The sequence below is a fragment of the Podarcis vaucheri genome (assembly GCF_965113315.1).
Source record: "Podarcis vaucheri genome assembly, chromosome: 4".
Lineage (NCBI taxonomy): Eukaryota > Metazoa > Chordata > Lepidosauria > Squamata > Lacertidae > Podarcis > Podarcis vaucheri.
The window spans coordinates 105,631,486-105,650,074 of record NC_138762.1 but is presented as its reverse complement, the minus strand read 5'-3'; the positions used below and the strand labels follow the sequence as shown (position 1 = coordinate 105,650,074).

At 49.1% G+C, this 18,589-nt stretch overlaps 1 protein-coding gene across 5 annotated transcripts in view; it reads right to left on the bottom strand.

Moving 5' to 3' along the window:
• The window catches only part of KLHL1 (kelch like family member 1), a 152,094-nt gene that overhangs the window by 39,794 nt on the left and 93,711 nt on the right, over nucleotides 1–18,589 (bottom strand). For 3 of the 5 annotated variants that reach the window (XM_082221419.1, XM_082221415.1, XM_082221416.1), the window contains exon 7: nucleotides 6,506–6,733. In XM_082221419.1, the coding sequence (XP_082077545.1) occupies nucleotides 6,506–6,733 (228 nt within the window). The remainder of the gene's footprint in view (nucleotides 1–6,505; nucleotides 6,734–18,589) is intronic. The other 2 variants (XM_082221417.1, XM_082221418.1) reach the window with 1 other exon arrangement.

Genomic DNA, 18,589 nt, shown 5'->3' with positions numbered 1-18,589 from the left:
TTTGTCTGACAAAATCAAATAAAAAAACTTTTTCTTTAAGAAACTTTGCTGCCTGATTTTTACATTCCTGGTCTGTATTTCTGAAGTCCCTTTCATTTCTGGTGCCGTGACTCGGATCAGAAGGACTTTAAGTGTCCTCAGAGACCAGGAGGCAGCTCCCTTGCCCTCTGGGCAGTGACGGCGGAGGGCCAACGGACCTCCTGGCTTCCAGGTGCACACCGAACCTTTTCTTCAGAGGGGGACAGAAGGCAACTTGACCCTCTTGCTGTATCCTGGGACAGAGGACAACGGATTTGAAGAGCCGAGGTTGGGAGGACAGGGCAGAGAACAGCCGGCTGGGGTGAGTACATGGCAACAAGCCCTGAGGGGATAGGAAATCCTCCTTTTAATTAAGGAGAAGGGAGATACTGATCACATCTCCAGCGTGGATAGTGTCATTAAGGAGAAGGGTTGACCCCTGACAACCACACACGCTTTGGTATTAGGAAGGAGAAAAAGGCGGGGGGCACAGGGTGGTTAGCGTATGGTACAACGTCTGGCGAGAGAGGCATTTTGTGCATGTATGTGTGTTACCCCGGGGCATTCCCCTGGGGTCGTTGCGAAATGAATGTGTGAGTGTTTGGTGTGGGGACGCTGTACAGGGCCATATTGAAAATGGGAGGGGGAGGCTCGAAAGGCTTGAAAGGTCCAGTAATCCCCCTTCAATGTATGTTAAACAACTTCAAGAAAGGATTCAGTGGAGACTATGGCATAGACCAGGGGGGACATCCTGACCAGATTCCCTATATAGACAACTGGCTGAAGGTGGTAGATGACCACCCCCCCCCCCGGTTGAAGAAATGCAGGACTGAATATTGCAAAGTCACTCCCTCATGTCAGGTTTTGGAGAGGGAAGACGTCCAGAAGAAGTGCAGTGTTTATAGAGAAGAGTGTACAGAACAGTAAGCAGTTATTACTGCATTAACAGAGGAAAAAATAAATAAATACCCACTTTTGAGAAAAGACCATGAAACAGGATGTTGCTATAGAATTAATGTAACAGGATCTTGAGCAGACAAATGAAGGACTTAATAGATTAAACACAAGTCATTTAGAAGAGAGGTCTCAACTAATTCAAGACCTCCAGAGGCATGGAAGAGAATTTGACAACCTCAGAGAGGTTTTAGCTGAGAAAGACAAAGAAATTTCTGCTATTATTTCAAATATAAATGTGTATTCTGAGCAGATTAATATTCTGAAATGTCAGATCAAGTGCAAAGAGGATGAAATGCAAGACAGGGAAGAAGTGTTGTCTAAGGCTGAAAGGGAAGTCCAGTTACTGAAAGATCTACAAACCAAAGGTGTGAACAGTGGAGGCAGAAAGCTTTCAGAACTTTCTGAACAGTTAAGTGCAATAAAATCATAACTGGCTGAGAAAAAAAAAATTGAAAACACTAGTAAAACAAAAGAGAATGAAGAATTTGTTAGGCAAAACAAAGAGACTAGCCAAACAGTTAAAGATCTTCATTCTGCAATCAATATTTGTGATGTTACTTAAAACAACAAACTCATGGAGTGTGAGTCACAAATTAAATTGCTTAAAGAACAAATAAGTAAATCAGCTAAAAATTGCAAGAAACAGAAATAGAATGTAAGGAGGAAACAGACCATTTTAAATCCCAGGTCGATGAACATATCTCTGCAAAGGAGAAATTGAACAAGTTACTAAAATTAAAAGAAAAACAAAGAACAAAGTTTTGTGAATGAGCTGAAATCAGTGAAAGATTCACACAACCAGCTCACTTTACAAAATGCAAAAAAAAAAGGGATGAAGATTTAGCTAATTTATCCAGACAAGTTGCTGAACATACTGACCATCTAGAAATTGTCAAAAGGTCACGGCAAGAAAAGGCAGAGATTGTGATATCCCTAAAAGACAAGCTTAAAGTTGTGGAGCAGCAGGCTTTTGTAGAATCCTGATCCAAGGCTTCAGTATTTTAGCAAAACCTCTAAATGAGAGTACCAGAGGAAGAGAAAGAGACCCCTTTGAGTGGGGACCGGCCCAACAAGAAGCCTTTGAGACTATCAAGCAATTAGATTCCACAGTGAAAGGCTGGCCACCCTGTCTGTGGGCTGTCACTGCCACCGTCACACTAGTGGAAGAAGCAGACAGGTTCATGTTTGGCCAGGAGATGCATGTGAATGTGCCCCATTCGGTTCTCATCCTTATGGAATATAAGGAGGCTGAAACAGGCTTTCCCCAACCCATTGAGAAGTCTGCAGGTGCAGTGGAAGTTTGTGAAACAGACGTGCCTGATGGTCTAGAGAGACCAAAGGGTCCTAGCCATTTTAAGGGCCAGCCTTGATTCTTGGCTGTTGCCAATACTCCAAAGGAGGAAGCCCTGGGTAGCGTGGCAGCCACTGAAGGAAGCATGTCAGGCTGCAGTGGAAGCCAGACCAGAGGGGCCTAGAGGATGCCCAGAAAGAGTACCAAGCCCAGAGGGGGCTGAGTACCAAGCCCAGAGGGGGCTGAGGCTGCTTTGGGAAGTTGTTTCTACGGTTCAACGCATCTGTGTGATGCACTGTGTGTTGGAGAAAGGCTGAAAAGGCAGTTGCAAGCTGTTCCTCAGGCAATGGAGCACCCAAAAGTGGGGGTGCAGGCCAGGCAAGCCATTCCAAGAGTTCTAAGAAAGCCAAAGTCTCCAAGAGTTGTTTGTGCTCTGAGGCGAAGTCCAACAGCAAAAGGCATTGCCCTGCAATTGGCAACTAGATGCAAGGGTAACGTCCAGAAGTTGAGATGTTACTGGAAGCAGTATGGGGCCCCGAAGAGATTGCCGTGATGCACTGCAAAGGCCATCGGAGAGGCCGGGACATGGTCACTAGGGGCAACCGGAAGGCAGACAACGCAGCTCGTGAAGCAGCTTTGAAACCTCCACCAGCACTCAACGCAGCCCTCATCCCACAACTCACTCCAGACGATGTGGAACCACGCTACACACCGGAGGAACAACAGTGGGCACGCCAGGAAGGAGCAACACTCCAGGAGGGATGGTTCCATCTACCAGACAACCGTGTTTTTGTGCCCCAGCATCTAGCCAGAGTGATTGTAAAGAACTACCACGAGTCTACTCACATAGGAAGCCCAGCTGCTAAAGCACACCTTGGGAGAATACTCTACATCCCCAACCTATCCCAACTAATTGCTGCTATCTCCCAAAAGTGTGTCCTGTGCGCCAAGAGCAACCCTAGGCAAGGCCACCTTCCCCCACCGGGTGTACAACACGTGGGCTTTACCCCTATGGAAAGCCTGATTGTGGACTTCACTGAACTACCTCCAGCTAGGGGCATCAAATACCTGCTTGTGTCTGCACCCTGACGGGTTGGACAGTGGCCTCCCCAGAAGTATTGGCAGTGACAATGGCAATGGCCCTGCCTTCATTGATGAAGTTGTGCAAGAAGTGTCCAAGGCGCTGCAGATAAACTGGAGGCTACACACAGCCTACAGACCCCAGAGTTTGGGAAAACCTGAGCGTATGAATCGCACCTTGAAGACCCACTTGGCCAAGTTGACCCAGGAGACGGGACTACACTGGATAGATGTCCTGCCCATTGCCTTGTTTCAGATTCGGAGCGCTCCAACCAAGAGACTGAGACTATCACCCTTTGAACTTTTGTATGGCAGGCCACGCCCTTTCGTCCGAGACATCCCCGCCAGTTTGGGGCGGGTGGGAGATCACATCACTCAGGAACAAGTGCAATTCCTGTCCCCGTGTGTGTTTGCTTCCCTTTCCAGGTACTACCTCGAGCCTACACAGTGCAGTCTCGCTGAGCCGGTCCACCAGTTCCAGCCGGGTGACAGCGTGGAAGCACAACCCCCTCATCCCTAAGTGGCGAGGCCCGTATACCATCCTCCTCTCCATCCCAACTGCGGTGAGAGTAGCTGACGTGATTCCCTGGGTGCATCACACGCGTCTGATCATCACCCCTGCGTCCGACGCCACCGGGAGTGCGTTGGGGCCACGGGCAACGAGATTCTGCGACTGATCATCACAAGGACTTTCACAAGGACTTTCCCCTTTTCTCTATTATGTTCTGTATTGATTTGCTCTATGTCCTACTGCCCTTTTTGCTCTATGTCCTATTGTCCTGACCCCACTGAGCCATACCGACCCTATTGGCCTGCGGACCTCTGCTATGACTGGTTCGTCTTGCCAGTGGTAAGAAATGGCGTGCTCATTGGCTATTGGGAACAGGGGTTTGATGAGGTTGCCGTGTGTCAGTAAATCCTGCAGCCCCACCTGTGGTTGTCGTGGTGGCTCGAGCCTCCCAAAAATCCCAGAATACTGCCTGAACTACTGGGCCTGGTAACTCCACATCTAATACCCTTGAATGTGGTAGGGTATTCTTGTGGCTGCATAAGGGTTGTCACCCCAGGCTTCAGCCTCCATAGGCCCTGGTCAGAGACCACGTAGGTGACCTCCACCCAGTAGGACCAGCCTTTGAACTTTACAGAGTCTATTGCCATCCCTATAGTTCCCGAGGCCTAGCAGTGTATCAGTGCCAGGCGGCCACTTTTCCCTGTGTAGAGTGGGAACGTTTTGTGTGTAGACGCTGTTCACGCCTCAGTAGGGCCAGGAGTTAGAGGCCCACATGACCTGGCCTTCATGGGCCCCCATCCCTTTGGCCTGCGGTATTACCCTTTTTGTGGTATTTCTGTGTTGGTGGTACAGTTCTTTGTTCTGGGGCACCGAACATCCCTTGAATCAGGATGTGGATCATACCCTGCCTCCTGATGGTTCTCACCTCTCAGATGGCCACCGGGTGGAGGGAGAACACCTTCCTGAACATGACCACGGCTGTGGCCAAGAGCCTGAACAGGTCTGAGTGCTGGGTATGCGTGCGAGGTCAAGATTCTGAACACCACCTACGTGGTTCCCCAGCACCATATTTGAAGACTTGACAGGGTCATAGAGGGAGGCCCGTGTATCCACAGAAGTGTACATTTCCTGGCTCTCTATGATATTGTACCTATAGGTCCATCAAGCGAAAATGGAGAACCGTGACCGGTCAGCATTTTCGTGATGGAAAGGGGGGAATGGAGGGGTGAAGGTCAGGATGACCAATGGAGAGCCAGGCTAAGGACCTCTAAAGCCAGGCTAAGAACCTCTGAAGCCATATTATAGAGCCATCTAAAAAGCTAAAAGCACATTTCTCTTTCTCCTGTTTACCACTTTGCCACCTTTTGTAGAGGCAGCTAGCTTGCAAGGATGCGGTTAGGGTAGCTTGCACCTGAGGTTAAGCCATTTCTGAGAAACGACCCCTGACAAACAGGACGTAGCTAACCGCCTAGAGAAACTGTCAAAACCACAGGACACAGTTCTAGGAAACACCAGCTAGGGGTATTTCCTGGAACTAATAAATAGGTTAAGCAGTTTATAAGCCAGTAACGCCACCTAGTGGAATAGGCAACTTGGAACCGAAAGGACACACCAATTTATTAATTGGTTGAGCTTTAATGAATATGCATCAATGACCATAGGAAATTGTCAATCATTGGCTAAAGGGATGCCAAGGGGCTGAACTGTGCTTTGCAAAAAGGGTATATGAGTTAGCTACCCCCAAGGAGGGGTGGGCATTTCCTCATTTTTCTGAAATGCACCCTTTGCTTTTGTCTGACAAAATCAAATAAAAAAACTTTTTCTTTAAGAAACTTTGCTGCCTGATTTTTACATTCCTGGTCTGTATTTCTGAAGTCCCTTTCAATATGATTCAATTTTTACTCACAGTAGGATAACTGACAAATATTTTAAGGCCACCATATTGCAAGTCAGTAAAATACAGGCTTTTTTTTAAAGTCCTTTTCTTAATTCAAATGCATATAGATAATAAACAATGATTTATACACACCTTTTTTTATTTCTACAATCGCCTCCACAGAAGCACCAATATCTGTTTGGTTCCATTTAACTTTTAAGTCATTTCAGTTTTTTGACAAAGGTATCATTCCAGCAAATCACCATTTGTTCTCGGTGGCCCTATAACCATGTTCTATTGATGTTGCATATATAATAAAACTATGCCAGAACGGGCTAGAATTTGGTACACACATAGACAAACACTTACACAAAGTACCACAAGGCCTCTTATATATACTTTTACCTGTCCAGGCTTCCAAACACATAATGGGGATGTGATATGTATGTCCTATTCACTGGGCTGTCTCCACAATCATGGCTTGTTTACTAGTCACATCATTTAGGTATGATGGCTTACCACTGACTTTACAACAACTTCAACAGAACTATTTGAGAACCAGCTAAGTCCAGTCATTATCATACTCTAGGATGCCAACCATACGCAGATATTATTTCAGTTGTTTACACAAGCCTGCACCTAAGTCCCTTCGTGCATTTCTGCATAAATATAGATATGCACATGTATTGAAATTGCTTGTGATCAATGCATCTGACATTGCTGATTACATTTTTATATATATACAGATAGCTTTGGGAAACTGAATACTTACCTAAGCCATGCCTATGGGTTGACATTGGAGGCAAAACAGTCCATGCTTTTGTCTTTGGATTGTAACATTCGACTGTGTTTAACGTCTTTAAACCATCTCGGCCTCCAATAACAAAGAGTTTGTCATCAATGACAGCTACACCAAACTGCAGCCTTCTGCCGTTCATCACTCCAGCTTGGATCCATATATTTGTCCTGAGATCATACTTCTCTATAGTTGTAGCACCTGCTAATAAAAATCAATAATGTATTTAATAACAGCATTTACATGATTTACAGACAAAAATTAGAATACATCTCATCAACTGTTTCTTTTTGTAACTGGAAAAGGCACTATCTATGGTGGAAATGCCCTTAAAATTTGATGTCTCTTTTATTGAAAATGAAGTCAAAAACCCAATAATTACAAGCTCGTGAATCCAAATGATAGTAATGGACTAATTTTGTAATCCCCTTCACTAGGGAGATGAAAAACTTGGCAGTCTGTTCATACCAGATTTTACTGATAGTGATTTGATGGCAGAATTTACACCAAATGTAAACACCCTGTTTCACCATATTTGTTTGTCTGATTTGGACTTTTGTTTGATACCAAAATCAAATGATTCTTCTTTATCTGCTTTCTATCCTGCTATAGCTCCTCCAAACTTGTGCAAAAATAAGCTATGCTGCTTCACTTCCCACACTTTACCTGTAATATAAGCAGTGCTCTGAGTCTATTCACAGTCTCTCTCTTTTTTTTAATAAAATTTTTATTGGGTTTTCACATTTTTTATAGACAAACAAACAGAAAAACAAACAGACAAAAAAGACACAAAAGCAAAAAGAATATAAAGTTTCAAAAAAAAACTTATTTTCATAACCCTGGTCCCTGACTTCCCCCCACCCCCTCCCTTGCATCCCTATTCCCAGAGTTGTGTCAGCAAATTGTCGTTTCTCAACATCCTAACCTTCTCAATAATAGCCCTTTTGAAAAGAAAAACAGTTGTTCTAAGTTGGACCTCAGTTCCCTTCCCTCGATTTCTCATTTTGTCTTTAATATCGGTCCTATTGATTAATTTCCATTGTCCTGAGTGTTGTTAAAATTACATCTTTCCCTCCCTCCCATCCCCGGTTTGCGTCCCTTCCCAATACTAGTCCACAATGTCCATTCTTAGCCTGGGTCCCACACATCCGAGGCTCTCAAGTCTATCACAGTCCCTCTCCGCCGGTCTTGTTGGTAATCCTTTGTGTCAGTCATCAAATCTCGAGAGAGGTCTATCACAGTCCATCCATAGTCTCTTAAGTAGAACTGCTGAAGAATTTCCACAAGGCATGGATCTTTCAAATCATAGTCAGAGTCAGAGTCAATGTGGAGGCCCCAATTATATTTCTTTATTTTAAATTCTTGCATTCCATAAGCTTCCAGGGCCTCCACTTTCATCTTTTGCATCTTTCGTGGATTTGTAGTAGATTCAATCCAACAGTCTCCTTGCTTGTATTCCACAAATGTCAGATTCTGGTCAGCATTTCCCAGCTTTACTTTATCTTTCTCTTGTTTTGTCTCCTTTTCTTTGATTATCATTTCAAGTTCAGCTGTGGGTTCTTTCTCCTTCCAATCCTCCTTGCAATCAGCAGGACTACTTGTTTCAGTAGTCAAGGTCATCATATGTTTACTCATTTCCGAAATATGCTCTTGCAAGGTTCCCACCAGATAAAACATCCTTTCGATTTGCTCCAGTATCTTTCCATCCACAGCCATTGTAATTCCACAGAGTTCCCCCTAGAGGGAATCTGATTACTTAACGTTGTTTTCTCCAACAGTCCTCTTTCTTATTTTTATTACTTTGTTTCCAACAATTTAAGTTCAATTGTAACACCTTTTATTCCAGAGGGGTCTTATGTAGCAATTTTTTCCTGTAGACTGTCTATTTGACAGCTTTGACAGCTGTCAAATTCTGTGCTTACAGGCTTCAAAATAGGACGCTCCCGGGCCGGGGGGGAGGGTTGTTTACAGCAAAAGAAGAAACCTCCAAAACTTCACTCTCCTGCACAAAATTGCTTTTTTTTGCCCAATCTTGGAAGTTACAGTCCTTTTAAACTCACCCTTTGCAGGGTAAACTCTCCAGCTTAGTTCGTACGTCGTTGCTTTAGTTCATCTGCAAGGGGGGGGTGCGGACTTCCTTTTAGCACACCCCCCGATCGTCTCAAATTCAAATAGGAAAATCTTAAAGTCCGATTCCAATTTACTCACGGGTTGTTCTTTTCGGCCGAATTTCAAGGAAGGAAGTCAGCGCTCTCCGGTCATGGCTCGCGGCTTCGCTCAGCGGGGGTAGCGATGGACTCTCAGTGCCACGCCACCCCCCGTATCCCCTCCGCAGCCTTTAAAAAGGCTCTTTGCGAATCAGGGGGGGCGCTTAAGGCACCCACCGAGTCTTCAGTCCGCAGGCTTCCGCGCCTGCGATTTTAAGGGTCCCCGTGTCGCCGGCACGGCAAAGACCCGTCCCCCGCTGAGCCGATTCCCTCCGGAGCTCGGAGGGAATCCGCCATTCCCAGATCGCGCCAACCCCGGAAGTCTCGAGTCTATTCACAGTCTCAATAGGTAGAAAATAAAATAATGCATTGCATATTTTTATGGAGAGGATGTCTAAATGAGCTGAATTTAAAATACTCTAAAGGAAAGATTACTAGTATCAACTTAACTCCTTTTCTGCTTTGTTTTCACACTTGCATATCCAAGTCATGCCTTCTCTCCAACCACTAATTGCCCCTACAGAGAAAGCTGCATTCATTATAGTTTGCAATTAAATGTTTCTAATCTATTTCCTCATAGTATGATAAAAAGTTATTGTCAGGGGTTTAGGAGCAGAGGCAAGGGCAAGGGAGGAAACAGAGAGCGAAGGGGAGGAGGCAGAAGAAAAGATGAGTGATGACGACGACCCGAGATCTCCGAGTCTTTCCAGTGAATCAGAGGATTCACAGAAAGGAGCACCAGTGGCCAGGGCAAGGGGGGAGTCTAGGGGGGCACCCCAGGAAGATAGAGCCAGAGGGGACTCAGAGGAGAGCAGTTGGAAATCGGGACCAGCGTCACCGCCAGAGAGCAGGGAAGAGGAAGGGAGCCAGGGGGCAAGCGCTGGCAGCTCACCACAGGAGGGAGGGCATGAGTCAGGAGTGGCCACACCTCCATCGGGGAGCGAAGAAACGGTTAAGAGGAAAGTGGAAGGTTGGGCGCGCGCGCCAAGTTCAAATGCAGAGGAAGGCGGCGCAGTAAGCAGCCCGGAAAGGGAGCCAGGTCCTAAAGCCCGGCGCAAGGAGGCAGGAGGGTCCGGGTCAGCGTCAGAAGAATCCCGGAAGGAAGAAGCCCCGGGGGGTAGAGGGACCCAGAGGAGGACAGTCAGGCGGAAAAGGTGGAGCAGGGCTAGGATATTAAGTTGGTGCGCACGGGGCGGAGACTCAGACGGAGCTTCGTCGATCTAGCTACTAGACGTAGAGTTGCGCGCAGCAGCGTGAGAATGGAAACTGTAATTCAATAAAGACTTTTACTAAATGATCGCTGGCTAGCGTGATCCTCTGTGAGCTAGGATCTTCAAGCAGCTCTGACAGTAAGCTCCGTCTCCAAATTGTGGGCATCTACAGCCCCGAGGAGGGGAGAGAAACAGGTGCCTACTAGTGAGCTCACGAACAGCAGACGACATGACGGCTGAGCAGCAGATAGAGGAACTCAGAAAAGCAGTGGCACAACTGAATGCCGAGGCTCTCGCATCCAGGAAGAGAGAGGAGGAGGCAGCTGCCGCCTGCAGGGATCTCCAGATCAGGTTAGACGTGCTGACGAAGCAGACACCCCGGCAGGAGGGAATTGGGTTGGCGAGACGAACAGGCGGGCTGGTCTCTCACTTCGATGGGAACCTGCAACAGTATCCCAACTTTAGAGCAGACGTACTGTGCGCACTGCAACTGCTGCATAAAGACTTTAGAGATGAGCAAGAGAGAGTGGGATTCATCATGGCCCATTTGCATGGGGATGCTAAAGCATGGCTACGCAATTTATGGAGGGATAAGGATCCGGCGCTCCAGAATGCAGATGCCTTTATTAAAGCGATGGATGGGTGTTTTTTATCAAGTATTGACGTGGATCTTGCCCGGAAGGAGGTGCATGGGCTAAGACAAGGGAGGGCCAGCGTCAGACAGTACCATGCCCGCTTTTTCGCCTTGGTCAGTGCCCTGGAATGGGACAGAGATTCGGCCCCTGTAAGAGACCTCTTTTGGGAGGGGTTGCACAGCTTGATTAAAGATGAGATCGCGAGGGGGGAGAGACCCCGAACCACCCAGGAGGTCGTTCAGAGGGCACTGGCAGTGGGGGTGAGGCTGGAAGAACGTCCGTGGAGCAGGGACGAAGGGCGTGGAGGGCGCGAATCAGCCAGGGGCCCCTCCTTCCTTCCCAGAGAAGCAGCGCGGGCGCAATCCACGCCTCCGCCAGGAGGAGGAGCCGAACCTATGGAGGTTGGAGGTGCAAGGGCTCAGTCAGCAACCAGAGCCCTAGCACCGGCAGCAGTGAAAGCGAAGCCTCCTAGAGGGAACAGGAAGTGTTACGTCTGTGAGGAGCCAGGGCATATGGCGAAAGAGTGTCCCCAGAGGCTCCACAAGCTCACTGCAGCCTCAGCAATGGTGACTGCAGCAACGCAGCAAGGAGAACCACAGCAGGGAAACGACGATGTCTGGCTGGAGGAAGAGGCACTGGGGCCCAGCCAGACATGTCAGTGAAGCAGTCCCCAGAGATTTTACAGCCCGTGAACCCCCTCCCGCCCAAACCAGTGGTGAGGCTCACCGCATCTCTCCAGCTGCCCAATGGAATCACCATGGACGTGCCAATTACCATCGACTCGGGCAGCAACGCGGACTTTATAGGGCAGGAGTTTGTCGACAAGCACGCTATACAGTTGCTGCCTGCCACGCTGCCCCTGCAGGTTGTCACGGTGGATGGAAGGGAGTTGCTAGGGGGGCAAGTGGTGAAGCAGACGCCGCCAATGGTGATGCGACTTGGGAATCACAGGGAAATCATCAGCTTCAACGTCACTCAGCTATCGGACACGCCCATTGTATTGGGCATGAGTTGGCTGGACAAGCACAGCCCGGCGCTGGCTTGGTACCAGAGGCAGCTGACCTTCGGCTCTTCCTTTTGTGCTGAACACTGCATCATGCCCCAGCAGGAAGGGGAGCAAGAGGAGTCACAGCTGCAGCTAGGCACGCTGCAAGCGATTCCCCACAAGTACGCAGAATTTTTGGAAGTTTTCTGCGAGAAGGAGGCGGACAGGCTACCCCCTCACAGACCATATGACTGCAAAATTGACCTGCTGCCGGGGGCGGCGCTGCCCAAAGGGAAGCTGTATTCCATGTCAGAGGACGAGCTGCAGGAACTCAAAGAGTTCTTAGATCATAATTTGGAGCGCGGTTTCATCCGAGAGTCCAAGGCAGCGGGGGGCAGTCCTGTATTCTTTGTTAAAAAGCGAGACACGCCCCAAAAAAGACTGGTCGTGGACTATCGCATTTTAAACAATGGGACCAAGCCGTCGGACTTCCCCATGCCACGAATCGACGACCTCCTGGCGAAGGTGCGGAAGGGAAAAGTGTTCACCAAGTTAGACCTGCGAGGGGCGTACAACCTCATTCGCATGCGGGAGGGAGATGAGTGGAAGACGGCCATGTTCACGCCACTGGGTACCTACGAATACAGAGTTATGCCTTTTGGATTGCAAAATGGCTCCCACGTTTTTCAAGCTTTCATGCATCACGTGTTGGCGGGACTTCTCTACAAGACGTGCGTCTGTTTCTTAGATGACATCCTGATCTTTTCGGAATCGCAGCAGGAGCATGACAGACACGTCAAGGAAGTGCTGACCAGACTAAAGCAACATAGGCTCTACGCCAAGCTGGAGAAGTGCCAATTTGACGTGACGGAGGTGGATTTTCTGGGCTACAAGTTGTCTGACAAGGGGCTCGCCATGGACAGCGCCAAGGTTCGAGCGGTATTGGATTGGAAGAGTCCACGCAACCGAAAAGAGGTCCAAAGGTTTGTCGGCTTTGCGAACTTCTATCGCAAGTTTATCAAGGGCTTCGCTATGCAGACAGCGGCCATCACAGACACGCTTAGCTCCAAGAAAAAGAAGTTCGTTTGGACAGAGGAGGCGGAGCAGTCCTTTCAGGCACTCAAGCGTCTCTTCGCGTCGGAAGAGCAGCTGCTTCACGTCAACCCCAGCAGGCCGATGAGGGTGGAGACAGACGCCTCGGACAGAGCCGTGGGGGCGGTCCTGCTGCAAAAGGACCAGCAGGGGGTGTGGCGGCCGGGAGCGTTTTACTCCAGGAAGCTCAGCAAGTCCGAGCAGAACTACACCATCTGGGACAGGGAGTTGCTGGCCATTCATGCAGCGTTCAAAGCGTGGAGGCACTTCCTGATCGGCGCCAAGCACACGGTGCAGGTTTGCACGGACCACAAGAATCTGGAGCACTGGCGCACGGCACAGTTCCTAAACCAGAGGCAGATACGTTGGGCTGAGTTTTTTGCGAACTTCGACTTCCGCATAGAGTATGTCCCGGGGGACACTAACATCATGGCGGACGCCCTCTCCCGTAAGCCACAGTATCTGGAGGACGCAACGCCAGCGGCCGCCATGCACATCTTCGCACCAACAGTATGGGCGTGCGCCGCGGCCACCGTGGACCTGGAGGCGGTGCGACGAGCGTTGCAGGATGACTCCTTCGCGCAAGCAAAGATGGCAGAGGTGCAAAGGGGCAAGGCTGCGGCCGACGGTTTCCAGCTACGAGATGGATTGCTCATCCGTAAAGGGGCCATCTACGTGCCGGGAGACGACCTTCGCGCCAAGGTGCTGCAGCAGCTGCACGACGCGCCCACGGCCGGGCACTTTGGCAAGGAGAAGACGGTGGAATTAGTAGCCAGGGATTTCTGGTGGCCTGGAATGAGAGGGGAGGTCGCAGACTACGTGGCGAGGTGTGACACCTGCCAGAGGGCCAAACCAGTGCACAGACCGCCGGCAGGACTGTTGGAACCGCTGCAAACTCCGGTCGAACCTTGGGAAAGGGTGGCTCTGGACTTTGTCACAGATCTGCCCAGCTCGAGGGGCAAGACGGCAGTGCTGGTGGTGGTGGACCTGTTTTCCAAGATGGCACATTTCATTCCGTGTGCGAAGGTGGCCACGGCGGAGCAAACCGCCAAACTGTTCATAGACCACGTGTTCAAGGTTCACGGTCTGCCACGGTCTATTCTGTCCGACCGCGGGCGGCAGTTCATCTCGAATTTCTGGCAGAAGCTGATGGGCTTCCTAAACGTCAAGATCAACCTGGCGTCGGCGAGACACCCGCAGACCAACGGGCAAGCGGAGCGGGTCAATGCCATCATGCAGCAGTACCTGAGATGCTATGCGAATCAACAGCCTGCGACGTGGGTGGATTACCTGCCGCTTGCCGAGTTCGCCTACAACAACACGAAGCACGTGTCCACGGGGGTCACGCCGTTCTTCGCCAACAACGGGAGGCACCCCAGAACCTTCCCGGGACTGGAAAGAATGGGGGAGGGGGAGCCGCAGACAGCAGATGCGTTCGCGTCGGAGCTGCAGGAAGTCCACGATCAGCTGAGGCGCCACCTGGAGCTGGCCAAACACGCATACAAGGTACAAGCGGACAGGCACAGAAGGGTTGGCGAAGAGCTCCACGTGGGAGACTGGGTCTGGTTAGCAGCCCACGCAGTGCCGGCCAGGTCGTTGGCCAAGAAGAAACTAGGGCATAAACAACTGGGACCCTACCAAGTCGAAGAGCAGGTCAACCCGGTAGCTTTCAGACTGGCACTTCCGGAGGGTTCCAGAATGCATCCGGTGTTCCACAGATCGGTGCTCACTCCCTACAAGGCACCGCACAGGTTCCAGGAACCCGGAACGGCGCCGAGTCCGGTCAGAGACAGAACGGGGCACGCGGGAGTGGCACAGAAGGAGCGCATCAATGACGTCACGGAGATTTTGGACTCCAGATGGGGGGAAGAGGGGGTAGAATACTTTCTCGCCAAGGAGGGCACCCTGGCCAGTGCGAACAGCTGGGTGCCGGGCTACGCCTTGGACGAACCTCTACTCAAAGACGAGTTTCATGCCCTCTTCCCACATAGACCTATGCCAGCAGACTTTTTCGACGACTGGCTTTTCACGCCCACGCTTTCGGCCAGCACTTTCCGGGGGTTCGACTCGGACGAGGACCCGACACAAGACGTCCGTTCCCCGGAGGGGTCACCCTCGGGATCTGCATCAGAACCCTCGTATTGGTGGGACGATAGACCAGAGGAGCAGTTCCGCAGAAGGTGGCTGGAAGGCCCAGGACGAGCAACGCCGCCAGGAGGAAGTGAGGGAGAGACGGACATGGACGTTTTCGGGGACGACCCTGGTTTCGAGCACGGCGGCACAGAGATGGAAGCGGAGGTGACCGTCGTCGACGAGAGCAGGGAGGAAGACCCGCGAGACTTCAGATGGAGGCCCGCCACGGGAAGCGAACGATATCCGACGTTCGTCCCTTTGCAACAGCACACCCCAGCTCCAGCACCGGAAGGAGGGGAGGGGGGAATGGGGGGCTTCGAGGGGGGGATGGATGTCAGGGGTTTAGGAGCAGAGGCAAGGGCAAGGGAGGAAACAGAGAGCGAAGGGGAGGAGGCAGAAGAAAAGATGAGTGATGACGACGACCCGAGATCTCCGAGTCTTTCCAGTGAATCAGAGGATTCACAGAAAGGAGCACCAGTGGCCAGGGCAAGGGGGGAGTCTAGGGGGGCACCCCAGGAAGATAGAGCCAGAGGGGACTCAGAGGAGAGCAGTTGGAAATCGGGACCAGCGTCACCGCCAGAGAGCAGGGAAGAGGAAGGGAGCCAGGGGGCAAGCGCTGGCAGCTCACCACAGGAGGGAGGGCATGAGTCAGGAGTGGCCACACCTCCATCGGGGAGCGAAGAAACGGTTAAGAGGAAAGTGGAAGGTTGGGCGCGCGCGCCAAGTTCAAATGCAGAGGAAGGCGGCGCAGTAAGCAGCCCGGAAAGGGAGCCAGGTCCTAAAGCCCGGCGCAAGGAGGCAGGAGGGTCCGGGTCAGCGTCAGAAGAATCCCGGAAGGAAGAAGCCCCGGGGGGTAGAGGGACCCAGAGGAGGACAGTCAGGCGGAAAAGGTGGAGCAGGGCTAGGATATTAAGTTGGTGCGCACGGGGCGGAGACTCAGACGGAGCTTCGTCGATCTAGCTACTAGACGTAGAGTTGCGCGCAGCAGCGTGAGAATGGAAACTGTAATTCAATAAAGACTTTTACTAAATGATCGCTGGCTAGCGTGATCCTCTGTGAGCTAGGATCTTCAAGCAGCTCTGACAGTTATTCTTTGTAATATTTCTATATCTATATCTATATCTATAGCTATATCTATGAATAAATGTTCTTTAGCAAATAAACTGCAATGATACAAATGAAAATAAACTTTGTCAAAGCTAAAGTTTTTAATAAAAAAAGAAATGTAATTTGAATCCCAGTGTAACAGAACAATAATAATGTGGATGCCCAACTGGATATATTAAATTCCATTCTAATTTGCTCAGCTACAAGAAATATGAACTAATTTCTGCATTCAATTATCTTAAGGTGGTTTTTTTTCCACAGTCCTTAATTCAAAACTGAAACTGATATAAATGAATTAATTCACTAATTAGAAACAACTGAGTACAAACACTTTGTAGAGCTGTTTTATGGTATTGCAAAGTAGATTAACACAGAATGCATTTTCAAATGGTTGAAAGTATCTCAGTCTGTGCTAAGTGTATGGTACTATTTTTTTGCCTTTAAAAATTACCAAACAACTGTTAATTGTAGTTTTGTATGTTTTGCACACAAAATATGGTTACACAGCTAGTTTGTTTTAATGAGTAATGTGCCAAAAATTCTTCTTCAGTTTAGTGAATGAAATTGCATTTGAAGAAGTTATGAAGGGGGAGAGAAATGTCCAGCAAAATTCTCATGGGCGAGATGCAGGGTTTTTAATGTGCATTCCTTACTTTCAAAGTGGTTAAGAGGTTGAGTGATATAACTTCTCACACAGGGCTTTTCAGGTCAGGAAATACCGTATTTTTTGCACCATAACACTCACTTTTTTCCTCCTAGAAAGTATGGGGAAATGTCTGTGCGTGTTATGGAGGGAATGCCTACGGGTGGCGGGGGGGGGATCTGCTGCAGTCGTGAGCAGAGGATCCATGGTTCCCCTTCCTTCCCTCCTCCGTGGCTCGCTTTGAAACAGCAAAGCGGGAGAAGAGCCAATGAGTGGGGAGGAGAGAGGGACAGAGAGCCTGCTTCTTTAAAGGAGCAAAGTGGGAGAGAAGGGGAGCCACTTACACGAGTGTAAGCAGCTCCTGTCTGGTTGGCTCCTTTAAAGCAAGCAGGCTTTCTGTCCCTCTCTCCTCCTGCTACATAACAGCAAAGTTTTTCAGCTCGCTAAGCCGGGGATGAGCGGGGAGGAGGGAGAAAAGCAGAGCCTGCTTGCTTTAAAGGAGCAAAGCGGGAGAGGAGAGGAGCCTTCTCCCCTTATACCCCTCTTCTTCATTATTAGCAGCATCCTTTTCCACACACCCCATGCGTGCTCCTTGTCCCTTGAGTGCTTTTCCTTCCCTCCCCACTTAAAACGTTGTTACAAAGCACAGATCCACATGGATCCTCAGGATTTTTGCACTGGGTCACCCCAAATTCACCATCAGATCACATAGCATATCCATGGCTACATCTTGCACCAAAAAAATCACGCACCCACTGTTGCCTGGGGCCGCAGTGGTGCAAAAATGTGGTTACAAAGCATGGATCCACATGGATCCTCAGGATTTTTGCATTGGGCTACTCCAAACTCACTGTCAGATCACATGTCTGTGGCCACAGCATGAACCACAAAAATCATACATCCACTGTTTCGTTTAGAATTTTTTTTCTTGTTTTCCTCCTCTAAAAACTACGTGCGTGTTACGGTCGGGTGTGTGTTATAGAGCGAAAAATATGGTATATGCTGCTGGAGAGGGTGCTGAGCACTGAGGAAATGCTCCATGGAAAGAAAAAAACACATGCAACCCACATGGCCCCCTCACAACCATAAGGTAAGCTGCACCAAATGAAATTATAAAAAATTATAAAGTGCCCAGAGGAAGAATGTTTTTGAGGAATCGATTACCACGGTAGTTTGCACTATGAATTATATATTTGGCACAGAAAACAAAGCATTAAACAACATGACATTCCAGGGTTGCTACAATAGGTGTTCAGTTTGCTCCCCACGAAAAACACACATTTCTGTCTGGGACCATGGAAATGCAAATTGTGCCTTGACAACAGACTGTCCACCCCTGGACAAGTGAAGTTCATCAGTGGGGTTTCACAATTCCCAATTTTGCCCTTCTCTTCCTCGTTCACCCAAAAATTGACAGGCATTACTATATATGTTGTTGATCATAAGGTCGGCGGTTCGAATCCCCACAATGGGGTGAGCTCCCGTTGCTCGGTCCTTGCTCCAGCCAAGCTAGCAGTTCGAAAGCATGTCAAAGTGCAAGTAGATAAATAGATGGTGGGAAGGTAAACGGCGTTTCCGTGCGCTGCTCTGGTTCACCAGAAGCGGCTTAGTCATGCTGGCCACATGACCCAGAAGCTGTACGCCGGCTCCCTCGGCCAATAAAGCGAGATGAGCGCCACAACCCCAGAGTCGGTCATGATATTTCAGTCTAGTAAATGTACACATCAGGAAATGGTTGTGTCCATTTTCAACTAAAAAGTAAAATTAAACCATAGTTTGCATAACTTTGACATATCCTGTGAAATCTGCCTTAACAAGCAAGCAGAAAAAGAAAGCAATCTTCCCTTTTTCTGCTGCCTAGGTTCTTTCCTTCCTCTGAATAAATTCTCCTTGATATTTGTGTCAATAACCCAGTTCAATCACATTCGTTCCACCTCAATAGATATCTTTTTATTTCAACACAGACTGTTGCAGATCACTAGGCCAAGGTCATCAGTTTGCACCTACTCAAAGCAACATCTCTAAATCTTGAACAAAATGGTCAAAG